Genomic DNA, 21,777 nt, shown 5'->3' on the forward strand with positions numbered 1-21,777 from the left:
GGGAGCGAGACGGGGCCGTGAGCGGGGACTCCCGGCTGCACAGGTAAGGGCCAAGCACAGGTAAGGGCCAAGCACAGAAGCCAAAAACTGCCCCCCCCCCCGCCACCCCCACCATGCCTTATGGTGTTTTTTTTGCTTTTTTGTGTTTATTTGGGGGGTTTTGGGGCACCAGGTTTGATAACGTGATGCCTGTGGCCGGCTGGGCCCAGTGGTCTGGTTGGTGGCATCGAGCATCACTTGCCAGCGTTGCCCCCCCCTCCCCGTTTTTTCCTTGCTGTGCACGTTTCTGTTTCTTTTTTGCTTTCTCTGTGTGGTCTCTGGACGGTGTTTCAGGCTCTGATCTAGCAAAGCCTCACACAGACGCTTCCCTTTATGCACAGTAAGTAGGTTTTTGGGGTTTTTTTTTTCAGCTTAAAAAAATTAGGCTTGCACCTTGGCAGTGAAGGGCCGAACCGGGGTGGGAGCACAAGCCCCCCCTGAACGTTGGTTTCTCCTTTCCCGGCAGCGCTGGGTGCCCACAGCTCTGGGCACCACCAGGAAATTTTGGCTGGGGGCATCTAAACCGTTGGGGGTGAGTCTGGGGGGGACCCAGAGGCTGCAAATGCCACTGCCCTGCCCGAGCTGGGCGGGGGGGCACAGGACCCGCACATCGCTGGCTCCCCACTCACCTCCACGGCTTCAGCGCCGCATTTCAGAATGTTTATTTGTGTTCCCGCCCCGTCCTTCCTACCTTCTCCTGTCCCCACATTGGGTTTTTTAAAAAAGAAAATAAAAAAAAAAAAATAAGACTACAGTGCCTTTAGCCAGGAGGTGAGGGGCGAGCGCGGGAAGGTGCTGCCGAGTTTGGGGCGGGAGCGGAGCGGTACCGGCTGCTCCGGGGAAGGGACCAACTTTCTACATTGACACAAAAAAAAAAAAAAAAAAAAAAAGCACACGAGCCCCAGGGAGCGCAGACCCCAGGGGTTTCTCTCCCGCCCTTACTGGGAAGGGGGAAAAATGGAACAAAAAAAAAAAAAAAAAAAGCAAAAAGCAAGTGCCTGCAGCGCCCGGACAGGACCCCCCCACCCAGGCTGCCCACGACGGCACGGTGAGAACCAAAGGAAAGCGGCACGGGAATTGTATGAACAGCCCGACTCCAAAGGTCAGGAAACATGGGATGTTGTTATTGTATTTCTAATTTTTTTTTTTTTAATTTTTTTTTTTTTGAAGTACTGCACCCCCAGCGCGGACTCGACAGCGGCACCTTTGCTATAGCACAGCCCGGGCTCTGCTGCCCGGGGAGGGGGGGACACCCCACGGGGTTTCTTTTATTTCTCTCTTCCCCATCCCCAGGCTGGGGCTGGACGAGGGGCTGGAAGCGTGTTGGGGGGGGCTCCATTTGTCTCGACTTTGACACCCCTTTTCTCCTTGTAAATAGGCCCAAATGGACTGAGGGAGGCAGCTGAAGTGCCTCGGTCTGGGGTTTGTGTGGGGCTCTTGGGGGGGGCGGGGGGGTGGCGGGTGGGGGGGGGGGGTGTTGTTTTTGTTTTCTGTTTTTTTCCTCTATGGTACAAACCAAATTGCTCTGTATGTTTGCATCCTGTACGACGTTTTAATGTCTTGTAATATATTCTGATATTCATATATTGTTACTGGTTAAACATTTGTATAACTATACAGCTTTGTAAATGTAATAAATGCTGCAGACCGTCCTCCCCTTCGCCTGCCCGTGGAGCTGCAGCCACCCGGGTCCCGCTGGGCCGCTCGGGGAGCACCAAATCCACTCCGCAAAGTCCCAGGATCCAGCGGATTTTTTTTTTTTTTTTTTTTTCCCCCCCCCCGCCGCAGCCACTGCTGAACCTCCGTTATCCCTGGCAGGATCCCTGGGGAGGGGGGGACAGAACGCTGGGGTGAGGCTGGTTGGCGGCAGCTGGGCTCGGTAATTAAGTTGGTAATTAAGAGCATCTCCCTATTCCCCCCCCATACCTGAGTGGGATGAGCATCCTGGTGGTCCCCAGCTCCCGGGGGCGCCGTGACCCCCCATCCCCGCGGGGTGCAGCCCTGTCAGGGCTGGGTGCTCTCTTTGTGGGTGCCGTCGCAGTAGGGGGGGGTGCGGGTGCGCTTGCACCCACAGAGCCAGACCATCTTGTCCTCCTCGGGGGTGAAGCGCAGCGGGGAGACCCCCGGGGCCGCTCGTTTGTGGGCGCCGTCGCAGAAGGGCTGGAAAGCAAACGGGGAGCAGGTAAAGGGGATTTGGGGGGGCGGGGGAAGTGTTTGGCTGGCTCAGGGGCTGCGCTGGGCATGAAACTGGGGGACCACCCCCCCGCTTTCCCCCCCCGGTGGCGCGGCGCATCCTCCGGGAATTGGGGGGCTGCGGGGACACCCGGGGGGGGGAGCAATAGCACCCCCTCGCCCCAAAGCCCTCCCCGTGGGTCCTGCCCCGGCCCCATCCGCATCCCGACGCGGGGGGGGGCTCCCCCCAGCCCGACCTGGCTCTTGCTGTGCCCGCAGGCGCACCACGCGTATTTCTTCCCGGCCTTCAGCTCCACCGGGAACGGCTCCGCGGCGGCGGCCACCGGCGGCGGGGAAGGGGCCGAGCACCGTCGCACCTGGGGGGTGGAAAAAAGCGAAGGGATGTACAAACCCCCCGGAGGATCCCGACACCGGCGGAGATACCCCCCCAAACCCCGCGCTCCGCCCGCTGCGGCGCTCATCAGTGTCACAAGCGCCGCCGGTCTCCGCGGCACCATGGCCCGGTCACCGGCCCCGGGAGCGGCTCCACCCCCGGCCCCGCCGGAAGGACCGGGCGGACCGGGCTCGGCGGGAGCTCGGTTGCTCGTTGCAGAAAGGTTCCCCCTCGCACGGATCCTGGCAGCCCCCCCCCCGCGCCTTCCCGCGGCTCCTTTTGCACGGTCGCACCCCCCCAACCGGTGTCCCCGGTCCCGGTGCGCGGCCCCTTCGCCACCCCCCCCCCCCGGATCAAACCGGGCTCTGGGCTCGCTGAGCCCTTTGGTGCCGCCGCTCCCCCCATCTCCCCCCTCCGCGGAGTTGGGGGGGTTCGCCCCGACCCCCCTGCGGAGCTGGAGGGGGGCGGTGGGGGTCCCTCTGCTCGCCAAATGCGGGCTCGGCCGAAATTCATCCTCCCTGGAAATTGGAAATTCATCTTTTAAGCATCAAAGGCTTGGATTTGCCCCCGCACCCCCCCACCCCCCCATTTTTTTTTTTTTTTTTAACATTTAACTACTGGGAAAAACGAGCTTTTTTGACAGCTGCAGTGATTTAGCTCCGCAGATGGCCGCACGCCGGAGCTGGAGGGGGGGCTGCAGTGGCGGGGGGCCCGGGGGTCACGGCCCCCGCGTGTCCTGCGTGGGGGCTGCTCCCCCCACCCCATCCCAACTTCCCGGCGCGATGGAGCGAGGGGCTGAGCCGGGCACCGCGAGCATCACCCTGAGGAGCCGTTAAGCCCAACGTCCAACCCAAGGCCGGTTTATTTTCCTTCCTAAAGTGCCCCCCTACCCCCTCCCAAGGGCTCCTCCCTGGGCCGGGGGTAGAAAACTCCCCCCCCAGGCAGCGACTCCCCAACCTCCAGGCCCAGGTTTGGTGCTTCAGCTTCACGGCGCCGCTCGGAGACATCCCAGCCGGCACCTCTGCGCATCCTGAGCTGCGGAGGTTGTAAATTCAGAATTTATTGTGGCTCTGCAGCCCGGCTGCGGGCCGCGGGTCGGCCTTTCCCCGCTCCCCCTCGTCTGCGAGTCGCTGGGGAGCTGCTGTAACCTCGTTCCGCTGCGGCACCCAGAAAACGAGCGGATCTGGAAGCGGATTTTTTCAGCCTACTTTTTAATTTATTTATTTATTTTAAAACATTCTTTTCATAAAAAGTACAAGGTCTGTGACAATTTCTCAGTCGTACAAATACGTTAATGATACAAAGACGTTCTTTGCGTTATACACAAGGGAGAGAAAAATGAGGCGCGCTGACTTCCTTTCCCACTGAAGATGGAAGAAGGGTAAACAGGAGCAGTTTTCTAAGAGATCCTGCTGCCCTTAGCACCTGATTTGGTTTTTTTTTTTGTCCTTAGGAAGAAATTAAAACTCCCTGCGAGCCTCCTGCAGCGAGCGCAGAAGACGCCGACGTGCAGCAGTTGTACAAATATGTCAGAAACGTACGTTCCTGGCTACAAACCTGCCTGTGTAGTTTTCAAATAAAAACCTTTTCTTAGGGAAAAAAAACCCACCAAAAACAACAAAACAACAAAACAACCATACAACCTAAAAATTTAAGCAGATATTTGTATTTGCAGCTCCTTGCTTCTCACCCCGCTCCCTTTTTGTGCTCGTCCCTTTTCTGCTGGCCCCCTCGAGACTGGCTCTGCTGTGGGGAGCCTGGTAATGCCTAAGCTGGGTTTAAATCCCTCTGAAATCCAGGCTGCGCAGGGCCAGACCTCTGCCGCTTCCCCAAGCAGGGGGATCAAACAGCTCCTGCGGGGCAGGACCCTGGGCCGCTCCCTCCCTAACCTGGGTCACAGACCCTCCTTCTCGCTGCGGATTTTGGGGCTGCGAGTGCTGTTTAATCAAACTGTCTTGCAGAGGCTCCCTACAGCCCAGGCAGGTGCTAAAACTTTGCATTTGCTGCTTAAATTAAAAAACACAAACCAGGCCCTGGAGGGGTTTTCTGTGCTTTACCCTTCAGCTGCGATGTCACACGTAATTTGGAGCAGAGTCACAAATTGCTGGGCAGGATACCGATGACTTTTTCAAAGTTAAACCGATAATCGTTAACTAAACAGGTTTTTCTCATTTTCCTACTTTTTAACCATTGTTAGCTCAAATTAATTTCTTCAAGTTCTGATAAATGTCGAAATATCAATTAAAAAAACCCACCGCAAGCTTCCTTCCCTCCATCAGGCCAGTTTGAGCGGTGGGTTTGTGGCGGGGAGCTGCGAGGGGGGAGCCCAGGCAGGGAAGGGATAAATGGGGATTTGTGGATTTGGCTGAGCCCGAACTCTCCCCTTGAGCACGACCTCGCCAAAGGTCTCACCAGCCAAAAAAAAAACCCAAAACCTTCTTTGTAGCGCTGCTGCTCCCACCATCTACCCCCGTCTGTACTCCGCAGCTCCCACCACAGTGATGCCCCGGGCCTGGTGTCCTGAGGAGGGCAGCTGTGGGTTGGGAGAGGATTTTCTGTGCTGAGGATCCTCACGCAAAACCCACGGAGCTAAAGGACAGGCTGCGCCTGCCCTCGCTGCCCCGCGCAGCCGCGATTGCCCCGAGAGGCTGGAGCTGGGCTGTCCCCATCCCGTGCTGCTCTAAGGACCACAAGGGCTGGGAGCTGCACACGCTTGGGAGCTCCTGAGCTGTCTCCGCACCCCGTGGGTCCAAGAAGCTTCCCCGCAGGATTGAAACCACATGGGACACCCAGGGGCCCACGGCTGGGTGGGTACCAAAGAGCTGGCGTCCCTTTTCTGGGCAGGGGAGGGAAGAACAAAGCGCAGGAGACGTGGCTCCTGAGCCAATTAGTCCTTTCTGCGCCTCTGCTTCCCCATCTGGAAAATGGGAGGGGAGAGGACACCTCTGAATTGCAGTTTCAGACCCGCTGCTGCAAAGCTACTATTAAAATTATTGCTACTTCACCCTTTCCTGCAAAGGTGACATCCACAGCCTTTATGACAACGCCATTTCTCAGACTAAATGCACAGAGGAGAGGCACCAGGGACCCATTCAACTCCCTGCCTCAAGGCTGTTTTGATCACAGGCACTTGATTATTTTTACTTATGTGGGTTTAAGAAACCACACAGCACAGCATATACCAAGGGCAACGGTAAATAACAGCGCAGCAGGAGCTGCCAGCTCCGACAGACCGGCTGGGCTGGAGGAGAACCCTCAGAAAACCACTTTGGGCACAGCGCTGGCTGCTCGGCCCCGACCAGGCGGGAACCTGAGGGACGATGCAGGTCTCCTCCTCGGCAAACACAAAACAAAGCCTTTATTGCCAGCTGGACGGGGCGACGCGTGCGCTGGAGGGGGGTGTGAAAACAAGCCAGGCTTTAAGGTGAAAGGATCGGGAGTGCTCTGCGTACAGCCGGCCCCCGGTGCGAGCCGTGGCCACGCCGTCCTCCAGAGAGCTCTCGGGAGCCTTTAGACCAAGGGGTGGACTTGCACGGAGCAGCGAAGGCCCCGGGCAGATTTCCTTTTCTGCAACAGGAAAGTTTCTGCTCACGCCAAACACCCGCCGCCTGTTCCGAGCCCCGAGGGAGCTGCTCCACCACCGCTCGCTTCAGACGCATCGGTCACCTCTCGCCCTGCCAACTAGCCCGAACATTTCACCCCGAAGAGAATGACACCATCTGCTTGGTATGTCTTCTCTGGAGTCCTCTCCTGAGCACGTGAGAAGACCTCATCCATGTCTCTATTGTCTTTGGTACAGAGCCAAAGGGCTCAAGCCGCCTGCGTCCGCGCAGCCTGCGGGGACGGTGCCGGAGCCTGAACCTGCCCCGTCCCACTGGGGCGGCTGGAGCGCGTGTGCCAGCGCGGCAGCAGAGAGAAAACCAGGGGTTTGCAGAGTCCAGAGAGTGCCGGGGCCGTGGGAGCCCCCGTTTGTACCAGAGCTGTGTCCAGGGGACACTGGTGACCGGTTGGGTGAGACCTGGCGCCGAGCGTGTCAGATCTAAGGCCCGTGGCAGAAGGGCTCGGCGTAGGACGGCTGCGTTCCACGCACCTGCTACAGGGGTGTTTTCCCTCCTTATCCCGGTCCAAGAAGATGCCACGACCTGCTCGTTGGGCACAAAACCACTGAACGTTGCTCAGCACCTTCCTCACACAGCTCTCCAGTCCCCACCCATGCAAAGGAACAGAAATGCTACCGAGAGCCAAGCAGTGGAAAGAGAAGAACCATGCCAGGAACAAGCCAACACAACTCTGCAGAAATATTCATCTTCTTTTTCATACTTCAGGGCTCCAAGAAACACAGCACAAGGGCATCTGGGACCTCGGTGCTCCACAGGCCTCCCCTGGGGCTTCCTCCCAGCCCGCGCCCCACCACTAACCACAACCAGGCACAAAGAGGAGGATCCGCAGCCACCAGCTACTGCAGAGAGCAACCGAGTCCTCAGAATCAGACACCAAACCTCCTTTTCCCTTCAAAAATCAGCTGAAAGTTTCCTACAACGACCCAGAGCATTTGATGGCCCAACTCTACAAGACTTCACATGCCAAACTCCGCTTCCTCTGGGTGACCAAAACCACTCTTAAAGATAAAACTCCCAACTCCTGTGTCTCCAGCTCACTCTGCGTGCCCTTGGGCTGTCTGGAAAAACCTGGGCCAATTCTTTGGTGTCCAGTTTGCCCCTCCCGGGTGGCAACACTGCCTGCTGGTCAACGAGAAAGAGAAAAGCACTGTGGAAGGATCGGGTGCCGGGGGGGGGGAAGAACTTCTCCTGGGCCGTTGAAAGGAGCCCCACGAACTCAGAGGGCAAGCAGGGCCCAGCTCGCTGATGGGACGCGGGCACACGCGGGTGGGGAAAAACAAAAGGTCAATAAAACCAGTTTCTGATTTAAAAGCATAAGGAGAAAGCAGAACCGTGGAGCCTGTGGGCTACGAGACGGAGAAACACGCAGTTTTGAAGCATGACCCAGCAAAGTGCCAAGCCAGATCTAAGAGCTGAGCACTGGAGCGGGTTTTCTCCAGAGCGGGACATGTCTCCAAACCATATTTTGAAAAGATCTCATCACCCAGCTATGCGGGGCTGTTTGGGGGGAAAAAAAAAAAACAAAACAGAACAAAGCAGAAACAGCACGAGCCCTTCCCTTTGGTGCTTAAGAGAAAGAAACTCTTGGGAGCGGGGCGGACCAAGGAGCAGCTGCAAAGCTTAAAGTCAATGAGTTTGGTTTTGGGCATCTCCTGCCTCACACGGGCTCTCGCTGGTCTTTGGGGGAGCGAGAGACCTTTTTGCTACTGACCACCAACTGCTCCTGCCTCCCCCTTTGCTCCCAAGGTGCGAAGCTGGGAAGGAGCCAGGCTGGGAACTTCCCCTGGGGCCTCGCTCCTGCCTCCTCGGCGGCATCGTGGGCTCAGGGCAGGGCCAAGCAGGGACCTCAGCCCCGACGCAGGACGTCAATCACACAGACCCTATTCTCATTTCAATTTTTGAAACCCTAGCTGTATTAAAAAAGTCTTTGATATCAATATTAATATTATTTATTATAATAAAGAACAGTCAAGCAGCGTGAAAAAAATATATCTTAGCTACATTACCTTAAATTGCCAAAAATATACACATTTTTCTCTTTTATTCAATAAAAAAACAAATCAAAACAAAAAAAAAAAGACACATGCAACATACTAAATGAGACATTAGCATCAAAACGGGTAAAGAAACGTACCCCAGTGCAACTGAAACACAGATAATCTTTAGCTTTTTTTTTTTTTTTTTTCTTTTCTTTCCCCTGCTCTCCCTCTTTTTCACAGAGATACAAATGTTTGATGTCGACCTTCCAGCAGTGCCCCCCTCTCCCCTCAAGCTGCCAAAGGGACCTTTGGCTCTGGGACAGGTTGAGGCGATTAGACAAGGAGCACACTTCAAAGGGACCGGGCGCCTTTGGAAGATGTCAGAGAAATGTGTAAGTGCTATATGTCTCTTCCCCTCCACCTCTCTCGTCCCTCCCTGCTCCGGAGAGCCCCGGAGAGCAGAGGGGCTTCATCCCCAAACTACTGCCACCAACAAACCTCAACGGCACGGCCAGGACGGGGACGCAGCGCAGCTCAGCCCGCACTGCTCCCGCCAGCAACCCAGCTGCAACACCCCTTCCGTCAATTCAGGCCTTGATTTCTGACACACGGGCTCCCAAATTCCTTCCCAGGAGCAGTGCAGAGCCCCGTGCGGCACGTTTCAGCCTCCTGACTGCAAACTCACCAGGAAGGACCTCTCACCGACCCGCGAAAAGTTTTCTGTTGTTGCCCAGGGATTTGGGCACCAAACCACTGATGGTTTTTGTTTGTCCTGCGAGACAACGCACGTACCATGACTCACTACGGAAGGGACAGATGCCAACCAGCCTTCCCTCCTTCCCGTCCACTCTTCCTGGTACCGGCGTGTTTCTAATTCCAGGGTGTGAAATGTGGTTAAATTTTGAAAGTTTGACCAGGTCTGGGCACGATGTCAGGCCCTTGTGGTTACAGACTGGTTTGGAGGCCGTGCTGATGGTCAGCATGACAGCAAAACAGGTGGCAACGTAAATTTGGGACCTTAAGAGTAAAAAAAGTTAAAAAAAAAAAAAAAAAAAAATCAACCCCCAGAGTGAGGCAGCCGGGCAAGCAGCTGGCAGAGACCACATCTGCACATTTAGAGGCCACTGTTTCACCCCGAAGCCTTGTGCCCATCACCTTGCTGACCCAAACCACCGCTAAGGAATGTCAGTTCCCAAATCCCAGGGAGCTGGTGCTTGCTGAGGGCGGGCAGGGGCAGCCTCTGCGCGCACGCAGCCACCACACGCACGCAGGGCACTTCGGGCCTGAATTCAGCACATCAGCCCCAAAACAGCATCTTTGGAGCCCAGGACTCCTCAGGCATGGAGAGGGCAGCAAGGCAAGAGCCCCACTGCACGGTCTCTGCCCCTCGCAGAGGGAAGGACAACACAGCTGGAAGGGGGGGGAAAAAAAAAAAAAAAAAAAAAAATTAAAAAAAAGTGCACGCACACAATTGTGCCAGAGCAATTTTGGGGATAGGGAGCCAAAATTAAACCTTTTGCAAGTGAAAGATGTCGTTCACAGTTTGTACCAGGCGGATGGAGGGTGGCACAGCTCAGCCCGGGACGTCCTCGGGAGGTGGCAGGGGACAGGGACCGTCTCGGCTCAGGGCTCCTCTCGGTCTGTGCTGCTGAGACTGCAAGCAAGGAAGGGAGACTTTTTTTTTTTTTTTCCCTGCATTTTCACTTTTAGCTGCCATCTCCATCTTTCCAATAGCTTCTTAACTTTGTTAAAACATTAGTTTTTCTTTATAAAAAAAAAATTATATATATATAATATATATATATTTCTGAGCAGACAGCAGTGTTCTGCCCAGTTCACAGAACTGGAGGCTGAGATCAGAAAGGTATTTTCTCTCCTTTTAGCCTTATTCAACCATTGTGGTGACAATCTTCCAAACAAACAAAAAGAAATAAAATAAAATAAAAAGGAAGAAAGATATTTAGCAGATGAGTTTTGCCTACAACAAGCTTTTCTAGTACTATCAGCACAGACCCACTGCCGACAAATTTGAATAGTGCAAACTAGTTAGAGGCAGCGGGAATGTGCTGAAAAATATCCATTAAGGTCTGAATTTTTTTTTTTTTTTTTTTTTTTTTAAGACCCTCAGAGTTTCTATTAACTGGAGTCTTCCCGCCTGCCCCCAGGAGCTCTGGATTTAACCAGGGGATGAGGAAAAGAAGGGGCGTTTGTACGTTTGACGTAGATGTTCCCCCTCTCCCAGAGCTGCCCCACCTGTCCTTCAATCAATCCATCGCATCCGAGCTCAGAGGAAGCTGATTTCTGTGCTGAAGTTCCAGGTTGCAAGACGGAGTTAAGGTCAAAAGGTGGAAAACAACGAAGGGTCCAATGTCCTAGCTCAGGAGACTTGTAATTGTCCCATTGCTTGGAGATCCCTCTTCTGAAGTGCCCAAGACCAGTGGAAGAACGTGGTTTGGCCAGACTGGAGCGATTTGTGGTGGGTGAGAAAGAACAGGTCCCGGACTGGGGATTCTCTCTTCCCCACACACATTTTAGCTGCCAGCTCAGGCCTGGGAAACAACTGCCAGGTTCAAATGCACCTTGGGAAGTTGGCTACGACGGGGGTAATACCGGCTACAGCCCCTTTTTGCAAGCTGAAGTTTTAGCCTTTGGAAATCTTGGAAGGAAAGAGAGATGGCACAAGGAGCAGGAGTGTGCTTTTTCACGGGAAAAGTACAGCACCGACCCGACAGCAGCCGGCGGAGCAGATGTGGCAACGTCCTCTGAGGAAGTTTTCACCTCCTCCCCCAGCACCGGTCCTCACCCATCGCTCCACCGCTCGTGTCTTTTCAGGCTGGGTTTGGATCCACCTGAGCCGGGGCTTCGTACGGTGGCTATAGAGAGAAGAGCATCCTAAGAGCCCAGCAGATGAAAAGCAGGTGAGAAATCTCAGCCACAGGACGACTTCTTAACCTCCCCATCGGGGCGAAGCAAACCACGCAGGCACCACGTCCCGCTTGCCCAGCTGTGTCACAAGCCAGCGCTGCCTCCACGGGCACCGCCAGAATCCTCTGCACTGGGCAGAAAGTCCTCAGCAGAGGGGCCTCCCTCCGCCAAGGTCTCGGCCAAGGATGCCCGGTGGTCTCTAGTGCCTCGGCCTGGGGGGGTTACACACACCTGAACACACTCAGGGCAGGGAGGAGGCTGGCAGCCATCGGGTGTTAACTCTCTCCTCCACTCTGCCTGGAAACGCAGCTTCGTTTGGAGCATGTGTGGCACGGACCAGGGCGGCAGGCAGCCCCCCGCCTTCGCTCCTCCCGATAGCAGGGCTTGGGCAGAGACGTACTGTGTTCCAAAGCACCTCTTGGCATTGCCCAGCGGCAGGAAATGCTTCTTGGAAGCCTTGTGCTCATTGCTCTAACAGTATCAAAGTTGACTGTGGAAAGCCATATTCCCCTGGCTGAGAGGAGTTGGCTGCTGGTTTGTTCGGGGTGAGGGGGGGAGCTTAGCCCTTGTCCTGGGTAAGAGGAGCTCCCTTTTCATTCATGCTCTTTAAAAAACAAACAGAAAAAAAGAGACGCAGAGGAGACAGGTGTCAGTACTGGATGGGCAGCAACACGAGGGGGCAGAAGCAGAGAGCCCTGCTGTGCTGCGGACCCGGCCCTGCTCACCGCAACCTCTCGGGCTCCTCCGAGATCAACGGAGACACGGGAGCCCCAGGGGTCCCCTCTGCCCAGTTCAGGCCGAACTGGCCCCTCAACCCTGGCCTTTGGCTCCTAAATGTTTCCAGCCAGGGCTGGACCTTCTGGGCAGAGGTATAGGCCAGGGGAGGGATGGAGATGAAAGTATCACACCATCAGTCCCTAGACAATGGTGTTCCAGTACAAGGCTGCTTTACCGAGGGGCTGTAAACCTGGTCGCAACCTCTCGGGCGTCAGGTTCCTTCTAAACCCTGGGTTTCAGCATGCAGTCACCTTCGTATTTCCTCACGAGGCTCCAATAAGGGCCAGGGGCACATTGTCCCATCCACGTCCTAGGGTTAACGGAGACAAAAATCTATGGCCTGTCTCTGCCGTGCTCCTGCAGCAGGTCTGGCGTGTGTCTGCACACACGCGTGTGCAAGGGCACCTTGGGAGCCTCTGGGCCTACCCACGACCCTGTCTGGGCCCTACAAAGTCCTTGGAGGTAGGATCAGGACGTGACAGTGGCTAGCCAGGGATGCAGCAAGGCCAGGGGAGCGTTCTGGCTCTGTTGCCTAAGCGGTGCCCTCGCTGCCCCGGGGTAACCGCAGCCTGGAGAGCGCCTAGCACCACGAGCTCGGGGTTAGGGTAGTGCTAGCAGCATACGCACCGTTCCTTTCGGGGTGTTGCCATCAGCCTGCAGGTTGAGAAACGGGTTAGTCTGTGCTGTAAGGACGGGCGGGATGCCCGTCCCCGAAGCCAGGAGGTTGCTCCCAGGAGCGCTGAGCGGTGGGGTGGCCTGGGGGGCCAGGAGGGCATTGCTAGGGTTGAGCTGCTGGGGGGAGAGGGAGGCCATGAGAGAGCTGCTGCTGGGGGGCGGAGGGGGGGCCGAGGTCATCAGGGCGCTGGTGCTGGAGTGCAGGGGGGCGGAGGTGGCTGCCAGGAGGCTGGTCATGGACAGCTGGGACGAGCTGGTCATCTGCAGCCGCTGCAGCTCCCTCTTCTGCTGGATTTGCTGCATCATCTGGAACACCAGGGCCTGCTGCTCCTGCGGGGAAGGGTGAGGAAGAGAAGTCAGAGGGACAGAGGGCTCAGGAAGCAGTGACACCTAATACAAAGGAGCCAGGAGCCACGTGGGCACTCCCCACCCCGGGCAAAGCTACTGGGGACAGGGAGAAAGTCCCCTCGATCACATCTCTATAGGTAGAGAGAGGAACAGTCTGTCCTGTGTCTGTTAATAGCCTGTGCTCCTGACCTTTCCAACCCAGTTGTTTCCTGGAGTGGAGGATTAGTTAACCCTGACTAAGACACCTGCAGGCACACATTTCTACCCAGCTCTTTCCAATCAATCAACCCACGGCTTTTAAGTCTGGGGCATTCACAATCTTGAATTTCTAGATTGGCTGCTAATTTCCTTCCCCAGCCCCATCCTGCTTCACAGCTCGGCCCTGACCCACAGGGTCAGGGTAGGTGAGCCAGGCTCAGGGGGACGAGGGCCACAGCTCACCTGCACCCGGAGGGACGCCCTCAATCCAACCAAACCACGGCAATCACTATAGCAACCATCGACCAATGCGGCAGGCTGAGAGCTGACATTGTTCCCGTACCCACAGGGATGCAGCTGATGACACGGTGACATCAGCTGCTGTAAAGAGAAGCCCTTTGAAATTTGCTTTTCCACGAGTTATAAATAGCCTGACCCAGAAATCTATCCAAAGCAACGGGCCAAGTTGATGGGAGATATAAATGAGCACAGCTCCATTGACGGGAACTGTTAGCACTCCTGTGCAACTCCACCGCAGGGGAGGGACACCACAGCGGGTTCTACAGGGCACGTGAATGCGGTTCTTAACACACTCGGGGGCTTGTTTACATCTACCCATGCAGCCATTCCCACAGCAGCCTGGGACGGGGCTGCTGTTTTGCCCGAGAGAGTGCAGGCAGAAAGCCAAGATCCTCACAACAGCTGCCTGCTCCTTTTTCTGACCCTGAAATCCTCAGCTACCTCCACGTTACAAGTGCCTCTGGCACCTCCAGTTTGCCCAGACACAGCTTGCCTGCCTCAGGACTAGATAATTTGGTGCTTATCTCTTTCTAAACTCAAGAAGTGTCCTCAGGTGAGTTCCTCTTCTCCTGTGGGCCCTGGCACATCTGCAAGCCCAGAGGCCAGCGTGCTCGTGGCAGCAGGAGCAGACAGGATTTGCACTCAGAGATGGCTGGAGGAGGTAACGGCACTCCTGACTTTGCGGTGGCTTTAGTTACCATGTTCTCACACCCTCAGGATGTGGGAAACCCACATTAAATTCTTTCCTTTGTATGAAAAAGTTCAAATCCCCATCTCCCTCCCTCTGGGAGGGGCCGCACCTTCCTGCCTAAAGCTTTTCTCCTCACACCACCCACCGCAGCCCCGGAGCCAAGGAAAAGGCACATGACTCTCACAGCCCTGTGGGCAGGGGATTCAAGGTGCAGGAGGGAGCCCTGAGTTTTGCTCTCTGCTCCGAGGCTTTCCCATTAAACACTTCATCAGATAAAAGGTGCCAGCAGGCACGCTTACCGGATTAAGCGGCTGGGAAGTCAGGAGCTGCTGAAGCTGCTGGAGCTGCTGTTCGTGTTGGTGCAGGACGTGCCGCTGCTGCTCCGTCAGGGGACTCAGGCTGGGCACGCTGCAAGGGGAGCAAGGGCGGGGGACGTCAGCGCGGCCCGTCTTGGTCCTGCACAGGCAAGGCCTCCCTCCATCCCTCCCTCTCGGTGCTACGCTTCTGCTGGAGAGGGCAGGGCTGTCCCCGCGAGCTCCCCGTCCTCACCTGCTCAGGCTGGTGGAGAGCTGCAAGGTCGGCGGCCCGCTCGCCTGCGTCAGCGCGCTCGGAGGCTGGGCGGCCTGAGCTCCGTTCAGATTCCCCAGGATCCCGTTGATGGGCATCTGCTGGCCTCCTGCCAGGGTCCCCATCAGGCCGTCCACCATGGGCACCGTGGAGAGGCTGTGGCTGGCAGTGGTGCCTCCCCCCAGCCCGCTGCCTGCCACCCTGGCCAGGCCATTCACCTGCTGCACCCCGGGCAGGGGTAGCGAGGCAGGACTCTGCTGCAGCATGGGCAGGGGTGGAGGAGTGCTGTGGAAGGACAGGGAGGAGCTGCTCCTGCTGGGGCAACCTGAATGAGGGTCCTGGGGGAGAAACGGACATAAGAGCATCGGACTGGGGCAGCTTGTGAAAGGTCAGCTCAGCTCCGGAGGGGCTTTGGGCAGGAGCCGGAGGTGGGAAGGGGGGGCTGTGAGTGCAAGTGCAGGCGTGCGCTCGGAGGGGTCCCAGAACTCACACCTGCTTTGCTGGATCTCTAGAAGCGTGGCCAGAATAACCTAGAAGCTTCCTCACCTCACGCTCCCAGCCTCAGCTACTCTGACTCAGACCCTCAACGCTGAGATGAACTGAAGAACGGGCACTCCAGAGAAAAAACCTGATTTCTGGGCCTGGACTACGAGGCTTTATGAGCTGGCTACGGAGTCAAAGGACTGGGACTGTGCTGCTCTGCTCCCTCCCCGGGTCCCGTCCCCAGCTGGCTGGCACACGTGGTGGCCAATGTACCTCAGAGGAAGTGGAGAGCGAGTTCTCGATCCCAAAGCTGTTCTTGCATGGGGGGCTCTTGCTGATGCTCAGGGAATCGTTGTTGCAGACTGTAGGGAGGAAAGAAGTGAGGATGCAGAGTCAGGGATGGAGCCTGACGTTGCCACAGCAATAGCAAGGGACAGTGGCTACAGAGAGATAAATGGGTCAGGTCCTCCCCACTGCGACCCCCTCCCGCCCACCCCAGGGCACCGCTAGGAAAGGGCAGAGGGTGATGCATCCCCCCGGTTCCCTCACCATTGGGAGGCAGGATGTACTGGGCCTGGCTGCCTGGGCCGTTGCTGCTGGTCACCACGGGGAAAGGGACAGAGAGCTGGACGTTGAGGAGCTGCAAACGCTCCTTCTTGGCCGTCAGCGTCATGATCTGCTCCTGGAGGCGCTGGTTCTCCTTCTGCAGCGAGTGCAGGGCTTTGAGCATTTCTACAACTGCAGGGAACGGAAAGGGGGAAGGGGGACAGGGTCAGGGGAGAGAATGGGGGACGGAGGAGAGAGGAGAAGGGGATCCACAGGAGGTACCACAGTTAGACCACACTGAGGGAGGAGATTGGCCCCAGATCACAGTCCCACTGCCAGCTACTTCCCCATGGCACAGAGCAGTGCTTTGTCCCCCACCCAGCTCCTTTGCCCGTGGGCAAAATCCCAGCTGGCTCCCACACAAACATGCAGAAGGACCTCTCCTCCCACAGCCCATGCCCTGAGCGACTCACTGTTTACGCCAGCTTCCCCGTTGCCCTGCTTCTCCAGGAGCTGCTCAATGTTTGGGGTCGCCTGGGGAACATTCTCCAGCTGCCCACTGCTGCTGCAGGACACCGTCTGGTCAAAGAGGGTCGGCAGGCTGCTGATGGGAGACCTGGGAGAGGGTTGGGGAAATGTCAGAGCTATTTCCCGAGTCTGCACCCGTGCTCTGCTGCTCCCGTCTCCCCGCATCTCCTCTGCCTCACCCCTGCATCCCTCCCAGCCCGTCTCCTCCGCTCCCGGCTCGTGGCGGAGAAGCAAACCTGCCTCCTCCCATCCCACTCCCAGCCCCAAGGAGGAGGGAAGGAGCTGCCTCTACTTCCCCCAGACTCTCTCCCTTCCCTTGCTGTGTCATCCCACGGTGTCCCAGGGTACCGCCCTGCCTACCCAGATGTGGAGAGACACCCCCCCCCCTCCCAAAGCCCGGCGAGGACTCCTGAAGGACACTCACATGGAAGAGAGACTCTCCTGGGGCGACGTCCCTCGGCAGCCAAAACTGCAGTCCTCCAGGTCAGGCTCTGGGTGGGGAGGGGGGCAGAGAGGCACAGTGTTCATGGGCGCCCAGCCCTCGCAGGTGCCCGGTTTGTCACCCGAGGGCGGCCGGTCCCCGCTAGATGGGAGCACCGAGCAGCGCCGGGCACCGGCATTGCATAACGGCGGCGGCCCCGCCCGCCGGGGGAGGGGCTGCGTGTCCCTGCGTGTCACCCTGTGTCACGCCGGGAGGGGGGGGGGGGATGGTGGTGTCACCCTGGGAAGGTCACCCGGGTGACCTCCTTCGCAAGGGCAGGGGACAAATCTGCCGGGGGGGGGCGGGCGCCGGGGCCGCGGGGAGCTGAGTGGCCGCATCCTGGCTCCCCCCACCCCAGCCCGGCTCCCCCAGCCCCCGAAACCGGGGGGATGAGCAGAAAGCAGCTGCTGGGGGTGGGACACACACACACAAACACACACACACTCGCTTTGCCGAGCCTGCAAGGATGCAGCAATCCTGTGCAAAGCCCCCCCCCCCCCCCCTCCTCTCCAGGCTCTCCTAAGTGCCACCGCAGCCCCCTGCCTCCAGGAGCCTTGCCCGAAACCCAGTGGGAGTCCTCCAAAGTTTCCAGATGCTCAGCTCCTTTCTAAAGAGTTTAAATAAGTGCTTCGGTGTCCAGGAGCTACCCCCAAAGCCATCCCTCTGTCCCAGGGAGCCGCCACACTGCAGTGCTGGGGACGGAGCCCCTGCACCCGGGCTGGGTATCTCCCATCCAAAGAGTAATCGAGAAGTGAAGTATATTTATCTGCCATTTGCCCACCATCCCCAGAGCCTGCCAGCCCATAAACACACGCTCCCCTCGCTCCGGGACGTGTCAGATGTTGTGACTACAGCCTGCACCAGCTGGTTGACTTGCCCCTCCTCTTCTTCGCACAATAAGAGACATTTCTTGTGTGCAAGAATCCAGGAAGTCTCCTGCAGGGAACACTGTGATTTACAGCGTAATGCCCTGAGCAGGGCATTAGTTATTGGCAGTATTTTCTACTGCTGAGAACAAGCAAACGCAGCTGCTCTTCAGCAGCTCCTAGGGACAGGTACGAGTGGGATCCTCGCTCCTTCATCCACCTAGGAACATCTTTCCGGCCATCAATTATAACTGGTTCACCCTCCTGGGGAGAAGCTGCTGCTTTCTGGAGGTGACCAGCAGTTACCAGTATAAGACACCATGTGGAGACAAGTCTTGATTTCAGGGTCACCACAAGGCATGAAATCTTCCTAAATTCAACCAGGATCAGCTACCAGAAGGCTGGGAGCAGGCAGACCACAGCAGTGCTTCTCAGTATCGTTTCCAGCCAAGGACCACCTAAACCCTTTGAAAAATATCCTCAGCTTCGCCGCAGCGGTTTTAACTTGCAACCAAATAAACATTCAGCTAAGCCCTGACTGCCTGCTTCTTACTGCCGCGGGAGGCTGCGCACATACACCATATACCATTCTGGTTTTCTGAAACACTACCAGGCTCCATGTTCAATTATCTCCTGGCCAACACCACCCTGTTGTCTACAGAACAGGGAGATGACTGAGTTATCACCCAGAGACAGCACTTTCCAAGGCAGCAAGTATGAAAAGAGGCTTGAAGACAACTAGAGAAGATAAAATACATTTGGCCTGTCATCATAATGAGGCAGGATCCAGGACAAGCCGTGGGAGGAAGAACTAGACGGTAGCTAAGGGAGTGGGAAGATAAGAATCAGACTTTTTGTACTGCCAAAGGCACCCTGGTATCAACCTGCATCAGTGATAACAGTTTCTCAGTTCCCCCATCTGTAAGACAGTGTAACACCATTTCCCTACATCACATTAGAATTGTGAAAAGCTCAAATATTACTGCGTGAAGGCCACGTCTCCATGGGATCTGTCTACACAGACACTCTCAGGAAAGGTGATCTGAATTAAAGACAGGGCAGGATTACTTAAAACTTCACAATCACCCTGTTAACGATTTGGGATTAAAGCAGTCACAACACTTTTAAGTGCAAACGACCCCATACAGGAAGTTTAATGCACGTTAATTAATCCCGCTGGAGAAAAAAAAAAAAAGTGAATTTAGTTTAACACCCTCTGGGCCACTAGCACCAGCAGGAGGAGATAGTGATGGACAAACCTTAAACGGGACCAAAAATAAAAGGAGCTGTTCTAAAGGCTGCCTGGAACTGCAAAAAAACACGTCCCGAAGCTTAGAAGATCCCAGTCAAACAAAACAAGCAATCTTGGAAATGGAAACTAAGGATCAGGCTTTTTTGAGCACTTCTGTATGTTGGATTTTGCCTCCATGATTCATTCATTAGTAGCCGCAGGGCTGGAACAGAACCCAGACTGCCGAGCCTCCGCGTTGGGCCTGACCCACAAGGCTATTCCCGGCTCGCTTCCTTCTCCTGTCAGCACCTCGCCAAAATAACAGCAAAGGGGAAGTGGCACTGGGTCATCTCCTTGATTGCCGTAAGGGAAGAAAAACTCTTTGAATCATCCCATTTTTTTCCTTAATTCCAGGTGACTGAATCACTCCTGACTCAGAGCTCCCAAGCGAGGGCCCCGGCTCCCGCTGGGCTCAGCCGCCCCGTTGCTTTCCCGTCGCACTCAAGCAGATTCAAGCTGCCGGCGGGGACGTACAGACAAAATGCTGCCACTGACACACGGAGAGACAGACAGGCACCTCCACGGGCTTGCAAAGGTCGTCAGTAAGCATACGTGTTCATTCATGCTTTACATGCAGGCATGCACACTTGTTAAGGCAAATAAGGGCACACTGGTGTCAGATTATCCGGAGAACTCAGAGCCACCTCTAACGAGGACGGTGGGTTTTAAAGTGCTTGTCACTCAGCGTGACACTGGGCAGGGTTTTACCTCCCAGGAGTTCAGCATCCAGCATGCTGAGCTGCTAACACTTCTGGGCTAGGGGAGCAGGAGACAGTTGCACCGCTAACTGCAACGTCTGAAAAATCAGGAGGGTGCTTTTGTTTAACTACTGGTGCAAAGCAAAAACCAGGCCCACTCTGGTTTAGGAAGGAAAAAAAAAAAGCAGCAATCTTACAATGCTTCAAGTTTCCTGCTTATTAACGAGGCAATTTTCCAAGAAAAATGAATTTGCCTTGGTGGGAAAAAATGAGCAGTTGTAAGTAATTCAGTGTTGGCATGTTCATGTTTGGAAGTTGAAAACTTGGATTTTGTTGCATTCATGACAAAGCCAAAGGGGAAGGGCAGAAAATAACTCAAAACAGAAATGGAAGATGAAAATTAAGAGCATGAGATATCTCTCATTTAAAAAGAAACCCAGAAAACAAAACCCCAACAAAATCTTTTAACTTATTTTGAGCAAGCAAAAGCTCACGATAGCTTTCACTAGGTTTGTGCAGCTCCGGTGTGTAAAAAACCCACAAATTTCCACAGGGAAGGACTTCACATTCTTGCACTTTTTTAGCACATGTCCAGGGACACCCCTTATCCAATGGACACGGCAGCAGATGTGCTTTTACAGGATTGCAAGCCAGCACTTCATTAAGGCAAACACAAGCACCCCCTGCCTTGGGGAAAAAGCCACTGTCCCTCTCTCCTAGCCCCTGGCTCTCACACGCACAGGACGGGAGCAAGCAGGGAGGGCAGCTGGAGAACTAGGGATGCAGTTGTCTCGACTCTTCCAGGGAGACCCCTTTGGAAGTCCAAACTCACATACCTTCTGATTCACGTACCTGCCCGGCTGCTTTCCGACTGATTTAAGAGTGGGTTGATTGATAGCCCAGATGCGAGGGGGCTTCCAAAAATATGTGAGGAAGGGAGGCTAAATGTTGAACCTGCCAGGGAGAACACCTACATGGCAAAACAAGGAGGGGGAGAGAGAGGAATGACTTCTCCAAAACGCAAGAGGAAAAATAACTTCATTGTTCCATCTCTTTCTGACTCTTGAACCCAGTTTGCTCATGAGAGAGAGCGTTAAAAATATCTCCTTGGAAGTCTCGCTAGACAGTTGAAATCTTCCCAGCCCCGTCTCGGAGCCAAGAGGTCTGAACAAGCTGTGTTAACGCTGAGGCTGTAAAACTAACTCTCTCCTCCCTGTAGAATACCTCTCACAGTGAGGTCCCGATGAAGGACAAGGCTCTGTCTCCTGGCACACGCAGAGCCCACCCAGCTGGGATGTGCGAGCCCTCCCACCACGTTATCTGTGCCGCAGAGCGGAGGCAGAGCTGGTGCTGGTGGCAGGATCCAGCCGAGCAGCAGCACGGGGATGGGGACGAGCAGCCGGGACACGGCACATGCCGACAGCCAGGCCTCTGCCACCCGAGCACTGCCCGTCCTCCCCTTACAGTCAGGGGAAGGCAACGCGTCCTTTTAGATTGCAATTCCTCCCACCCCGAAACAGGCTGCGTGGGGCTGTGACACAAAATCACCTACATCTTTCTCCCCACTCTAAGGGAAGCTGCAGTTGGCAGCTCCCCTCCAAACAAAAGGAAGAGTAGCTGTTCCCGAGTGGAAAAAGCAGCTCCTCTGTGCCCACAAACTGGCCCTGCTCTGTCCAACCCTCTCCCGAACTACAGTCCCTCTCCTGGTCCTGATGTTCTTACCTGCGTGGTGGAGACCGAGGAGGAGGAAGCTGGGATGGTGCTAGCAAAGGGAGACCGGTTGAGCTGTGGGAGAGACGACGTACCCTGGTGTGCCAGCAGGCTGGAAGAGAGGGGTGTACTGCACACAGCTCGGAGCACTCCGCCCCCGTGGGAAATAGGGTCCTTGTTACTGGTGTAGATCCCTGCAAGAGGAGGAGACGTGTTAGAGAGCCACGCTCCCCTCCCGGGGCCGGGAAGCAGCTGGTTTTCCACAGGGCTCCATCTCAGAAAGGGAGGGTGGCACCAGTGCATAAGAGCAAGGGTAACGCGCGCTTCGGCATCTCGTAGCCCGGCACACAGCGAGGGTGGTCACAGCCCACAGCCCTTCGATCAAAAGGTATCACAAATTTTTCCAGCCTTGCCCTTGCCCCCCTTTTGTTTGCTCCTCGCACCCCGATGCAATCCGACAGAGAACTCGCAGCGTGAAGTCACTCACCG

At 55.8% G+C, this 21,777-nt stretch overlaps 1 protein-coding gene across 4 annotated transcripts in view; it reads right to left on the bottom strand.

The window, feature by feature from the left end:
* Positions 1-3,871: 3,871 nt before the first annotated feature.
* MLLT6 (MLLT6, PHD finger containing) overlaps positions 3,872-21,777 on the bottom strand; it is a 50,522-nt gene continuing 32,616 nt past the window's right edge. For 2 of the 4 annotated variants that reach the window (XM_074927101.1, XM_074927100.1), the window contains exons 11-20: positions 21,301-21,482; positions 20,431-20,548; positions 16,667-16,733; positions 16,188-16,330; positions 15,718-15,906; positions 15,442-15,530; positions 14,668-15,023; positions 14,418-14,526; positions 12,534-12,911; positions 3,872-11,733 (exon numbers count right to left, since the gene is read on the bottom strand). In XM_074927101.1, coding sequence (XP_074783202.1) covers positions 11,689-11,733; positions 12,534-12,911; positions 14,418-14,526; positions 14,668-15,023; positions 15,442-15,530; positions 15,718-15,906; positions 16,188-16,330; positions 16,667-16,733; positions 20,431-20,548; positions 21,301-21,482 — 1,676 coding nt within the window. In that variant the 3' untranslated portion in view covers positions 3,872-11,688. The remainder of the gene's footprint in view (positions 11,734-12,533; positions 12,912-14,417; positions 14,527-14,667; positions 15,024-15,441; positions 15,531-15,717; positions 15,907-16,187; positions 16,331-16,666; positions 16,734-20,430; positions 20,549-21,300; positions 21,483-21,777) is intronic. The other 2 variants (XR_012635191.1, XM_074927102.1) reach the window with 2 other exon arrangements.

The sequence above is a fragment of the Athene noctua genome, chromosome 25, assembly GCF_965140245.1.
Source record: "Athene noctua chromosome 25, bAthNoc1.hap1.1, whole genome shotgun sequence".
In the NCBI taxonomy this organism is placed as follows: Eukaryota; Metazoa; Chordata; class Aves; order Strigiformes; family Strigidae; genus Athene; species Athene noctua.